Here is a 12,996-nt window from a genome sequence, read left to right as displayed (position 1 = left end):
CATATGTAATTCCCGAGACGCATACATGCCACAAGTACTGCATGACACAAAGTCCCTTATGATATTGCTAATAATTGAGTTCTTAAATGGCAGAGGACTTGGCGTTACGCGCCACTTGCGACTGCTGCTGAATCCACCATCATTCCTTACTGCCGAGTAGCATAATCTTTAATAATTATTCAATTAATAAATAAGAGGAAAAAAAAGTACAAACATCAGAACATTTAAGTACTAAATATAATTAAATAAAATGAAATATAACTAAATACAGTAACTTAGCTTCATTTTGTCTTCCACCGTTAGGCGTTCGATTCCGACAGTACCAAAATATATTATATCGCGACAGCAACTAACTTCCAAAAAACAACCACTGAAGTACACTCGTATTCAGAGAAACAATTTAGCACTCAAAAACATAGAAAAACGTGGAAAAAAGCGGACTATTCACCGATTAAAAATCACTTTCTTCTGCACAGCTCAAATTCACCGCCACGTGCTACGGCGACGCTATATTCTTACCAAAGTTTTCCCATGGATTTTGTTTAGCTGGCTTATTTGCTATGAACTTTTTGTATGATTTACTCTTGTCAGAACTGCGTCTTCTTTAACTTCTGTTCACCATAGCATTCTCATTTTTCTATCCTTGTAAACATCATCTCTGCAATGCCTCCCTAGCTGAATTAATAAATGTTTTCTTCAGCGTTTGTCACTGAGTTTCATTCTTTTTAAAACTTTCTCACGTGCTGTTCTTTACAGTGTGATATTTATTTTTATCCTACTTAAGACTAAGTGATGGTTACTTCCAATTTCAAATCCTCTGTACACTCTTGTATTTTTAACCCAACATGAAGATATCTCTATCAGCTATGATGTAGCCAGTGAGGATTTTTCTGTTTCTTGTGTCTTCTCTCCATGTAAACTCGTGCACATCTTTATTCTAAAAGCTGTTATTATGTTGGGACATGGTGTTAATAATCTTCCTCCATTACTTACCATACATTTATGTGATATCCAGGGATGGCCTGTTCTTTATATCCCTCTCTCCTTTGGTAAATAATAATAATAATAATAATGACATCTGCTTGGTAAACTCCACTCAATAGCTTATACATGTCGATTCTTTCAGCCATTCATTTCCTGTTCATGATGCTCTGCCATTTACACTTCCTCAATCTAAATTTATGCATTAGAGGAATCCAAATAGTATTGTTAATAAATGAAAAAACCGTTGAGTAATTTTTAAAATCCTAATGAAATTAATTATTTTAGCCTTTTCAAATATGCAGTTTTCAGCATGGACTGGATTACTACTGAATTGTTTGGATCAGACAAATGTAGAGGGCCTCTTTGGAGGCCCTCTGATCCAAAGAATCCTTTGTAACCTGAACACATAAAAGGCATCTGGTCTTGATGGTATCCTACCTATTGTGTTAAAAAATTATGCCCCAGAACTAACACCTATCCTGTATCACCTCTTCAATCCTATTCAGTTGCATCTACTATACGATGTGGAAACAGGGCCACATCCAGCCCATCCCAAAGAAAGGTGTTAAAAGTCAACCAACAAACTACCGTCCAATTGCTCTCACTTCTGTTCTCTCCAAAATTATGAAGAAGGTCATCAACAACCAACTCTTGATCCACCTAGAGACAACTGATCAGGGACTAGCAGTATGGATTCCACCACTTCTGATCTACAATTGATCTTGCTTTCACCACCCACCTATGGACACAAGTCATGGAAAAATTTGGCAAAACTCACATGGTTGCACTCGACATTTCAAAGGCATTTGATCGGGTTTGGCACAGGATTCTACTTAACAAACTGCCATCCTGTGATCTGCCTTCCACACCCTTCAACTGGATTGCCAACTTTCTCACTGTCACTCACTACGTGTCATGGTGGATGGTTCCCCTCCAGTGCAGGAGTAATTCAGCATTCTGTTCTTTCACTCACTCTCTTCCTCTTGTATATAAATAACCTGCTCCCACAGACTTCCAATCTTATCCATAGCTTTGCTGATGACAGTACACTCCATTCCTCCTTTTCATTTGACAAACCTTGTAGTGCTCAAGTATTAGAATCCTCAAGATCTACCACCACCAGTGACCTGAACTCAGATCTCCTAACTATATCCCAGTGGAGCCAGGACAACTTTGTGAACTTCTGTCCTGTCTGATCTCTTTCAAGAAAGAATTCACATCCCTCCCCTTACCTTCAGTAATACTGAAATATCCAAACAACATCAGATTTCTCTTCTTGGACTGACCTGAACCTCCTTTCTTTCCTGGCACAACCAAATTTCGAACTGTAGCTTCCGCGCTGCCAAAGAACTTTTTTCACACCAGACACTACTTCAAATCTCCATAGGTACTAGCTCTATACAAATCTCAAATCTTCCCAGCCATGGAATGCTACTACCATATTGGGGTGGTGCACTAAAATCTTGTCTAAAATTGCTCATTTCTATTCAGAAGAGGACATTCTTCTGACTAATTAATGACGCTCTTACATATACCCACTTAAATCCCTCTCTCTCACAGATGTTTGGTTTCTGTCTTGTACTTTCATGGACAATGCCATGCTGAATTGGCCACTTTTATTCCTTCACTCTGCTCCAAAATCATTAAAACAAGAGCCACTGCTAACCAACACTCTCTTACAGTCCATCTTGAAACTTACCAAACCAAGTTCACTGCCTCCTCTTTCATTCCATCTACTTCTGTCTTTGAGAACAGTCTGCCTTCTCCAAAGATTACAACCCTCAGCTATTCAAGCAAAATGTGAACACATTCATCCTTTCTTCTATTCCTCTTGCCCTTACACACGGTACTGATGTGTATAGGTTTTGTGGCCTTTTATGTATGCATCAGTTATTAAAAAAATTAATTAATTAAAAAAAAAAAGTTAAAAAATTTATTGTTGTAGCCTGTTCCAACCTCAAAGTTATCATTTTTTGAAATTTGTCAACATTTTCTGAATATAGTATAGATTTTTTCCCCTTTGGTAGTTTTCATATAAAAGGAGTGTTACTTTCACTGAAAAATGTCCAGACTTTATATTATAAAGATGTCAAGCAATCAAAAACTATTTCATTTTGAAAGTATTATTTATTATAGGAATTGTTTGGCTTTTATATTTTACATTTACACTGTTATTATTTATTTGTAAATAAAGATGTTAATTTTAAATTTTCTTTATCTCTCACTCAATTTCTTCAGTTAATTTATTTTTATAATAAAATCCGAGATCCAAATCTGTAATATTAACTGAAAAATTAATAAAACACTCAAGTATACTCTGGTATATGACACAGGCAACAAATGGTGCAGTCACTGACAGGATTGATTATAATTTAATTTTGCATAAAAAATTGGTTGAAAAAAGTTGAGAAACCTTTCCATTTTTTGTTGTTTTGTTTTTTTAGGTTTTACTTAGTTATGGCCACTGATCATGAGCAACATGTGTATGTGTTAATGAGTGATGAATTGTCTAAACATATTAATTTAGCACATACTCTACAGAATTTTGCTGGAGATTGTAATGAGAGTATTAAATATTTTTTTCAGACTGCAGATAAGATAAGAGTGATTGGAAAGTGGTCAAATGATCAGTTTATGCTTGTTATGAAATCAAACATAATATCTACAAGTTCATGTACAGATAAGACACAGGAAATATAAAAAAAAAGCCCCACTGACTATGTTATTGTTGATAGTGATATCTTCATGTGGTTCAAGATACAAGCATGTACTGAGGATTTGAAATTAAAAGTAACCACCACTCAGTTTTAAGTAGGATAAAACTGAATAGCATATTGAAAAGAACAGCATATAAAAAAGTTTTTACAATAATTAAAATTGAGCTGCTTTTGCAGGTCAGCTGACCTGCAAAGACTTAACTTTACAAACATTACTGAAAAACATTACTGACCTGCATAGACTTAACTTTACAAACATTACTGAAAAAAGAATGAAACAGTTCAAATACAGAGAACCAAACCTTGGAGGTTCATTGGTAAACTCAGAAGGAAACATCAGTTAATTCAGCTAGAGAGACATGGTGAAGTTGTCACAAAGGGAAGAAAATTAAGAACACCATAATGGACAAAAGAAGTTAAAGAAGCAGTCCTGAAATAGAAGAAAGCATACCAAAAGTTCCTGGCAAATAAGGCTGCAGATGCCCTAAAAGAATGCAGAAAAAATGTAAGAGAACTAAGTTATGTGTGAAAGTAGTAAACAAAACTCATGGGAAGACTTTGGTAAGAATATAAAAGGTAAATAACAGGAAGATTGTCAGATATACAAAAATATTTGTGGAAAATTGGAGAAAAGAGCAAAGCTAATAATAATGGCAAATACCTATTAGATTTCTGCTCAGGGCATGGACTGGTTATTACTAACACAGTGTTCCTACATAAAAATGTGCACAAATGCACATGGAGAGAAGATGCAAGAAATAAGAAGTCTCATTGACTATGTTATTGTTGATGGTGATGTTTTCTCACTGGTGCATGACACTAGAGTGTATACAGAGGATTTGAAATTGGAAGTTATCTCCATTTAGTCTTGAGCAGGATAAAATTGAATGTCATGTTGAAAAGAAGAACATGTAAGAAAGTTCTAAAGCATGTAAAAGTTAAGCAGCTCTCAGATGTGAACTGTAGATTAAAATATACAAACATTATTCAAGAAAAAATGAAAGAGTTTGAGAACAGGAACCAAACCTTGGAGATTCAGTGGCAAATCCTGAAGAAAACATTGATTGATTCAGTCAGAGAGGCATGTGGTGAGGTTGTCTGCAATGATAGAAAAATCAGAACTCCATGGTGGTCACAGGAAGTTAAAGAGACAGTGAAAGAAAAGAAGAAAGCCTATCAAAAGTTTCTGACAAATAAATCAGCTTGTGTTCTTAGAGAATACAGAGGCAAATGTAAGGAAGCTAAATGCTGTGTAAAACTAGCTAAACAAAAGTTATGAGAAGACCATTACTGGTGGTATGTATCTGGACATGCTACAAAGGTACATCATCATCTAATACCACAATTGGATGACAATGACCATGAAAAACACATTTCCAGCAGGACGGAACACCACTTGATTACCTGACTGATGTAAGGTTGTACCTCAACACCCATTTTCCAGACAGATGGATTGGTAGAGAGGTGCCTAGCATGGCCGCCATGTTTCCCCTATCTTACACCATTAGATTTTTTTCTTGTGGGGCTTTGCGAAAGATCAAGTGTTTGTACCACCATTATCAGCCAATTTGGATGAATTGTGTTCCAGAATTACTGCCACCATTGCTGAAGTTATGCCAGATATGCTGTGTCACATATGGCAGGAAATTGATTACAGATGGGACATCTGCAGAATTACTGGAGGCATTCATATTGAACTTTAACTGTGTTGAAACTTCAAGTGTTACACTATTTACCTTCTATTGTCATTCAAAGTTGTATACTCCCTTTTGAGACACTGTATATAATTAATAGAGAAACTTTGAAGGAGGTGGAGGAGATGAGAGATCTGGAAGTGATGGTGGACAAAGATTTGAAGTTTCAGATTACATTTCTAAAATTGTAAGCACATCCCAATGGATTATGGCAATTTTGAGAACATTGACATGCAGAGACAAAGAGGTTATGGTTCCCCTACAAGGCTTTGATCAGGCCACATATGGACTACTGTGCACAGATTTGATTGCCTGGTTTTCAGGGGGATGAGGATGTATTGGAGAAGATCCAGAGAATGTTCACCAAGTTAGTAAACATTCTCTGGAAGGTTTATGAAATAGCAGATATGTGGGTAGAGAGAGAGAGAGATTGAGGGAATGCAATATACAGAGCCTTGTGAATAGAAGAAAAGGGGATATGATTGACACATATAAGTTGGTGAGGAGTTATTATCAGTTTAATGTGGAGAAGATATTTCATAGAGCATAGGGCAGCAAGGGTAGAACTAGATGACATTCACAAAAGCTGTATGGAGGTGGGTGAGCAGGGAAGTGAGAAGCAGGCTCTTCACATGGGGAGTAATTGGTGAATGGAATGCATTGCTTGAAACTGTGGTGAGTGCAAGAATTGTGAATGAGTTCAAGGCATGGTTCGATAATTTTTTGGCATGAAAGAGTATAGACCTCCCATGTCCCTTGATTCCATGGAAGTCAGGTGATAATAATAATGTTCATTAAACAACTCCATTATGTCCTCTGCATCAGTCACTCTGCTCGCATCTTTGTCTAACAATGTCATTCTTCCACAGTGATTCTCCCTCTTACATAATGAAAGAATTCCATAGAATTTTCTTTGGATATCAGGGCTAATTGAATACACATGTATTCTTTAACTGAAACACCTCATCTTCTGAATTAGTTCAGATATATATATATATATATATATATCACATCTAGATTGGTGTCTAAGTGCGCAGAAAAATAGTGAATGGTTAGCAGAATAAATATTCATAAATATGGTGCCTTTTCTCCCTAACTATTCTTATAAAGATTTTATTCACCCTAATTCTAACTATAAATAGTTAATAGGAATAATAGGAATACATAAATAGTTAACTATAAATATTTGTTGGAAATAACTGTTCTCCCTAAATATTCTTAAATATGGTGCCATTTCTCCCTAGCCACCCTATTCTGTAAAAATTAATGTTCCATCAACAGAGCCTGTAGTCTCTAAGTAAGAAAGGATGTTAATAACTTTATACAGAATAAAAATATTTCAGAAAACTAAATAAAATCGAATTAAACAAATAATACATAAAATATTTCTTGTTTTGAATTTGTTTTTCATGTATGAATATCATGAGAATAGGATTTAAATTTTTTTTTTGCAAAGAATTTTCCTGTGATTAATTTTTCAAATGAAGAATTTTTCCCACAATAAATAGTCTCTGCAACGAATTTTCCATGAACCATTTTCCATATTTTGGAAAGTTTAATATTACATGCATCAACCTGCTATTCACTTGTTTTGTACATGTATGAAAGAAAGTATTCAAGCTATTGGCATGGATGTTGACAACATTACAGCGCAAACCTACCATGCATCCTCTTACTGCTAGCAAAGTAAGTTTCAAACTCCATCATCAGAATATCTGCAGTTGTTTAATGCACACAGAGCAGAGCACTCTGATTCCTTACCTGTCTGTACTGACACTTCAAGATCTGAGACCTCTGTTGGTTGTGCTGCTGTTTCCTGAATACATTATATCCAGTCAGATCCCACTAGAATGCACTAATTATACAGCTAAGCCACATGTCATTCGCCTTGTGCTTTATATATAAAAGTATTATTTTACCAAAAATGTATTATTTATATATCACCACGTATTCTGAAGGAATGTGCCAGAGAGTTGACACCTGCCTTGACATATTTTTTTATATAAAAGTAAACTGCTACCAAAAATGTATTATTTATATATCACCACGTATTCTGAAGGAATGTGCCAGAGAGTTGACACCTGCCTTGACATATTTTTTTAATACGAGTCTTGCACTTGGTCAAGTCCCTAAAGAGTGGAAGGAGGGCAAGATTGTGCCACTTCATAAAGGAGGTGATCGAACACAAGCATCAAACTATAGGCCTATCTGTGTGTCAGTTGTTGTGGTTAAGTTGTTGGAGAAGCTTGTGAGAACTAGGATCCAGAGTTGGGTTGACAACAATGGTATAATCTTTGATGGACAGCATGGATTTGCTAAAGGGAGGTCGTGTTTTAGTAATCTACTTACTTATTACAATAAAGTGACTGCTTCCTTGGACAGAGGAGAAGGATACACAGTAATATACTTGGATTTCGCAAAAGCTTTTGATAGAGTACCTCATGATAAGTTGACAGTCAAACCAGAGCAGATGGGGTTGGATATTAGATTATTGGATTGGAGACTGGCTATCTGATAGGTATCAACAAGTTGTGTATGGGGTGCAATATCCAGGAAAAGGAAAGTCACTAGTGGAGTGCCTCGGGGATCTGTTTTAGGGCCATTACTATTTAACTTGTATATTAATGATATTGGCGAAGATTTGGATGGAGATATTCAGTTGTTTGCAGATGATGCAAAGTTGGGACGAACCATAAAGAGTAGTGAGGATGTTGTGGCCTTGCAAGAAGACTTGAATAAATTGAGTGATTGGGCAAGCAAATGGGGATGTGAGTTCAATGTTGCAAAATGTAAGGTTTTAAAATTTGGAAAACAAAGATGGGATGCAGAATTTATGCTTGGTGAGAATATATTGTTGGAAGTAGAGGAAATAAGAGATCTGGGAGTGATAGTGGATAAGGATCTAAAATTTAGGGGACACATCACCAAAATTGTGAAGACAACACAAAGACTTCTGGGAATGATGAGGAGGACACTGACGTGTAGAAGTAGGGAGATTCTTGTTCCATTGTATAAGGCTTTGATTAGGCCACACATGGACTATTGTGCCCAGATTTGGTCACCTGGTTTTCAGAAGGATGAAGAGATGTTGGAAAGGGTCCAAAGGCGACTGACTAAGGTAGTTTCTGACCTCTGGAATGTCGAGTATGAGGAAAGATTGAAAAGATGTAATTTGCAGAGTCTAGTGAAGAGAAGGAAGAGGGGAGATATGATAGAGACCTACAAGTTGGTAAGGGGTTGTTGTAGGATCAATGGTGGAGAAGTTCTACAGAGAATAGTGGGAGATCAGGGGAGAACCAGAGGTCATCCCTGGAAACTGTATAAAGAGGGTGTGAGTAGGGGAGTGAGAGGCAGGTTTTTTGGTATTTTTTGTGCAGAGTTGTGAATGATTGGAATGCCTTGCCTGAGAGTGTGGTGTCTGCAAGGAGTTTGAATGTGTTTAAGATGCGGTAAGATGAGATGTGTGTGAGATAAAAGGACCTCCTAGATGAGTCTTTGACTCCATGAGGTCTTGTTTAATAATAATAATAATAATAATATAGATTTCTTAAATTCTTTACAGTCTACCTCCTGTCCTATGTACAATTCGCATCCAGTTCTTTATGATGTTTTATGATTATTGTATATGATGACGATCCTTAATTTTGATGTTTGGTCATGCTTGATTCCCAGCCACACTGGTTACACATGCAGCAGCCAGGTCAGCTCATATCATTTATCATATTACTCTCCTATACAAATTACACAGTTAAAAAAGGCCAAGTTAATTAATCTGTTGCATCCATCATGGCAGCAAGCATTGAAAATTAATGGCACAAGGTTAAACATTGACAGTCTAATCAACATAGAAACAGAAGAAAGGAAATTGTTCTTGCTAGGCTCTGAATAGGTCACAGTCATTGTACACATTCTTACCTTTTAAAGGATGATGACCCACCTATGTATGAACAATACAGTGCTCGTCTTATCACTTGCCATATTTTGGTGGAGTGCCAACAGTTGACTCAAGAAATAAAGAGTTTTAATTAATCTGGCTGAGTTATATACACTCAGTGAAATCTTATCAGTCAGACAACTGCATAAAGTTTTTAACTTTTGAAAAAGAATTACAAATACATATGATCATAAATGTAAATTATATGTAGATACAGCATAGATCAGTTTTAAAATTATATATACAGGGTGTTCGGGATAAATTTGACAGTTTCGTAAGGAAAAAGAAAATCTTCTTTGTATCTATTAAATTTAATGAATTGACAAAAAAACATTACAGGCAGAGTTAATTACAATACTATCAACAAGATTTACTCAAAATAACCACCATTAGCATCGATCACAGCTTCAATTCTGCTTCGGAACCTCGAACAAGCTGATGCTACAGTCTCCCTGGGAAGGGCCGCAAAAACTGTTTTAATTTTATCCATTAACTGGGCTTTTGTATTACTGGAAGTGCGATTGGTGTCTTTTTCAACTGCGCCCCATACAAAATAATCCATGGGGTTAAGGTCTGGGGGAGTTTGGAGGCCAAACATTTGGACTGGTGAAGTCGTAGAAATTTTCAGACAACCATTTTTGACTTTTCCCAGAGGTGTGGCAAGGGGCCGAATCCTGCTGCCATACATACGGCCTACCATTGGCTACCCTTGTTATCCAGGGCTTGACTACAGTTAGCAACTCCACGAACAAAGCCCGAATTCCAATGCCAGGGTTCTTCAACACCTGTTCCTGCAGATTTGCGAGGAATTCTGCTGTACGAACGCAATCAGATCGTCTGCTAGGGATCTTTCTTCTTGCTACATCCTCGTAGTCACCATTGCAAGTCTCTAGTTCATGCCTGATTGTTTTTACTGTATTCAGGGAGCATTGGGCAGCAGTCGTAATATCCTTATTTTGATGGCGGGCACGAATCATCATGATACAAGTTATTCTCTTCCATGATTCAGGTGGGTTCCAGCTATCCATCCTTTCTGACATCTTGTATATGAATGAAGAAGGGTCCAAACTTTTAAATGAAGAGAAGTGTGTGTTAATACATGTAACTTACGGAAAAATATAATTAATTATAAATATGTCAAATTTATCCCGAACACCCTGTATATATATATATATATATATATATAATTATATAATTATTATTAAATATTATTAATATTAATAAATAAATAATATTAATAAATAAATAATATTAATAAAATTAATATAAATATTATTAAATTCAAATTATATATATATATATATATATATATATATATATATAGCACATCTCTATTGCTCCCCAAAGTCTGATAACAGCTCTGTTTTCTTCAACTCTCTCTCTCTCTCTAAAGCTTGGTGTTCTGCAGTCAAAAACACCATCCTTCTTGGGGACTTTAATGTCCACATTTCAAATTAGGCTTTCCTTCTAATTTCAGGGATCAGGCAGCAGGAATAGGCAAGGTATTTGCCACTAGCAATGACCTAACACAGATCATCAATCTCAAAACTTAATTAGCTGTTTATTACCCTTGTGTATAGCTTAACTATATCCCAATGGTGCAGTGTGATTTTACTGTCCTTGTGAAAGTAAACCATAAATCAACCAACCAACGTGTGTATTGACTCTCCTTATAAGCATGATTATATCTCTGAAAGGTTAGTTGTTGTGTATTATACAGTAGGATACTATGGCAACTTGAAGCGAGCTGCTTCTCTGTATAAGTAGATGTGGAGATACTTCAAATGCATATAATTCAAATTATTTGAATGATTCTATGGCAAATATAATTTAGAGTTCTGACATGAATAAATGTATGGCATTTTGTGTGCTATGTTAACTGAATGATTTTATTGTAGTCATTCATATCCATTTTTTTTTTCTTCTATTAAGGATTTATTTGGATATTCATAAGCAAACTGAGGGTATTTTTTTTATCCCTGATCCACTGGATATTATGGTGCTTCAACTTCGTTTGTATGGAGCAACTGTAACATCTGAATTGGATAATCACACAACACATGTTATTGTACATTCAGAGTAAGTTCATTATACATTTATTTATATATTTAAATAAATGTAACATTTTTATTTCTGATTTTGATATCTGCTCGTTTTTCCAATAGCCAGAGCACAAGAATTTATTATTATCACCATGTAGAATTTATAGAGCCTTTGTAGCTCAATCAGTATAGGCGGTATATCTCCTGGAAACTCAATTTTTTTGTCCCTCAGAACAGGCAAACCAGCCCATGAACACACGCTGCTACAGTCAAAAATACATCCCCCCCCCCATCCAGTGCAGGCTCAGCAACAGGTAGGCTGGGGGTTGTACTATCAAAGTGGGATAGATGCGCAGAAGAAGAAGAAGATCATGTGGAATTTATGTTTTTGATAATACAGAGGGTAAGATAATAAATTTATCTTACCCTCTTACCTAGCCAATTGAGGGTAAGATAAATTTCCTGAACCTCTGATCGGTTTTAATTCATTCATTTGTAGTCTAGAATAAAAACTGTATTTTCAGTTCTATATATTATCCTGTATCTTCCTATAGTGCATTTTGTGTTACTACATAATTAATTCCACATGATGATGATAAAGAATTTTTATATATCAAGACAGATTGTGTGTGTGTGTGTGTGTGTGTGTGTGTGTGTGTGTGTGTGTGTGTGTGTGTGTGTGTGTGTGTGTGTGTGTGTGTTAGATGACTGATTTACTCAGTTGAAGTACATGCTTTTTAGGATTAAATGACTAGGAAACTGAGATGAGAGATAAAAAAATAGATTTTAATGGCATGACTAGTTTCGTCTTTTAACAGACTTCAGATGCAAGAAAAAATAGAAATAACCAACAAAGCCATAAAGGGATTAACTCTAAACAGCACAAAAAGTTAGCAAATACATTCCAACATTAATGCATTGATGTTTATGTATTTAAAAACATTCTCTCTCTGACTACATTGTTGGGCATGTGCATGTGCTCAAAATCTCATATATGCCAATATTGGATAGCAGCACAATTACAGTCTGATAAGTTGTAACTTAGGTTGCTGTTGAGATGTATAGGATTGAAAATGATTTCTTTGGATTCTACTATCTTTCTTTCAAGTTCATCATAACAACGAAAAATATTATTAGACTTGTCCCATAGTACTGGATGGATGCGGATCTCTTTATTAAAATTCGCAAAAAACAGAACATGGCTAGGCAGAGCACTGGCTCAAGTTCTCCTGTAACTTATGTCTCTCTGATGCTCCTCGATGCATAGCTCAATGGATTTCTCTGTTTGGCCAAAGTATGGTTTCCTCACATTTGAACCAAATCTGGTAGACTCCGGGATATTTTAGGTTGTTATGTCTAGCTTTAGGTCTGTTCAGTAAAGAGCAGAGGTTTAAATGAAGTCTGTATGTTATATTTCCTGAGAACCTTGACCAGTTTGGGAGAGACAGAGCTGATGTAGGGAAGAGAAAAGTTTCCTTTAACATTTGTGGTATCCTCATTATGGCGAAGGACTGGATTAAACAGGAATTTGTTAATAGTCAGAGAGCAAATGTTTTTAAATACACAAACATTAACATTGAAATGTATTCGCTAACTTTTTGTGCTGTTTAGAGTTAATCCCTTTA

General features: G+C 35.8%; 1 protein-coding gene across 4 annotated transcripts in view; it reads left to right on the top strand.

Annotated features, from left to right (window-relative positions):
* DNAlig4 (DNA ligase 4) overlaps positions 1–12,996 on the top strand; it is a 588,281-nt gene that overhangs the window by 542,007 nt on the left and 33,278 nt on the right. For 3 of the 4 annotated variants that reach the window (XM_090401217.1, XM_090401216.1, XM_090401218.1), the window contains one exon: positions 11,262–11,408. The exons of the other annotated variant lie outside the window; for it this stretch is intronic. In XM_090401217.1, the coding sequence (XP_090257343.1) occupies positions 11,262–11,408 (147 nt within the window). The remainder of the gene's footprint in view (positions 1–11,261; positions 11,409–12,996) is intronic. 4 annotated transcript variants of the gene reach the window in all.

This window comes from Typopeltis vanoorti, chromosome 12 (assembly GCF_054136105.1).
Source record: "Typopeltis vanoorti isolate ZY-2024b chromosome 12, IOZ_Tvanoo_1.0, whole genome shotgun sequence".
NCBI lineage: Eukaryota > Metazoa > Arthropoda > Arachnida > Uropygi > Thelyphonidae > Typopeltis > Typopeltis vanoorti.
The sequence above is the reverse complement of the archived record's forward strand: the minus strand, read 5'-3'. Positions and strand labels throughout refer to the sequence as shown.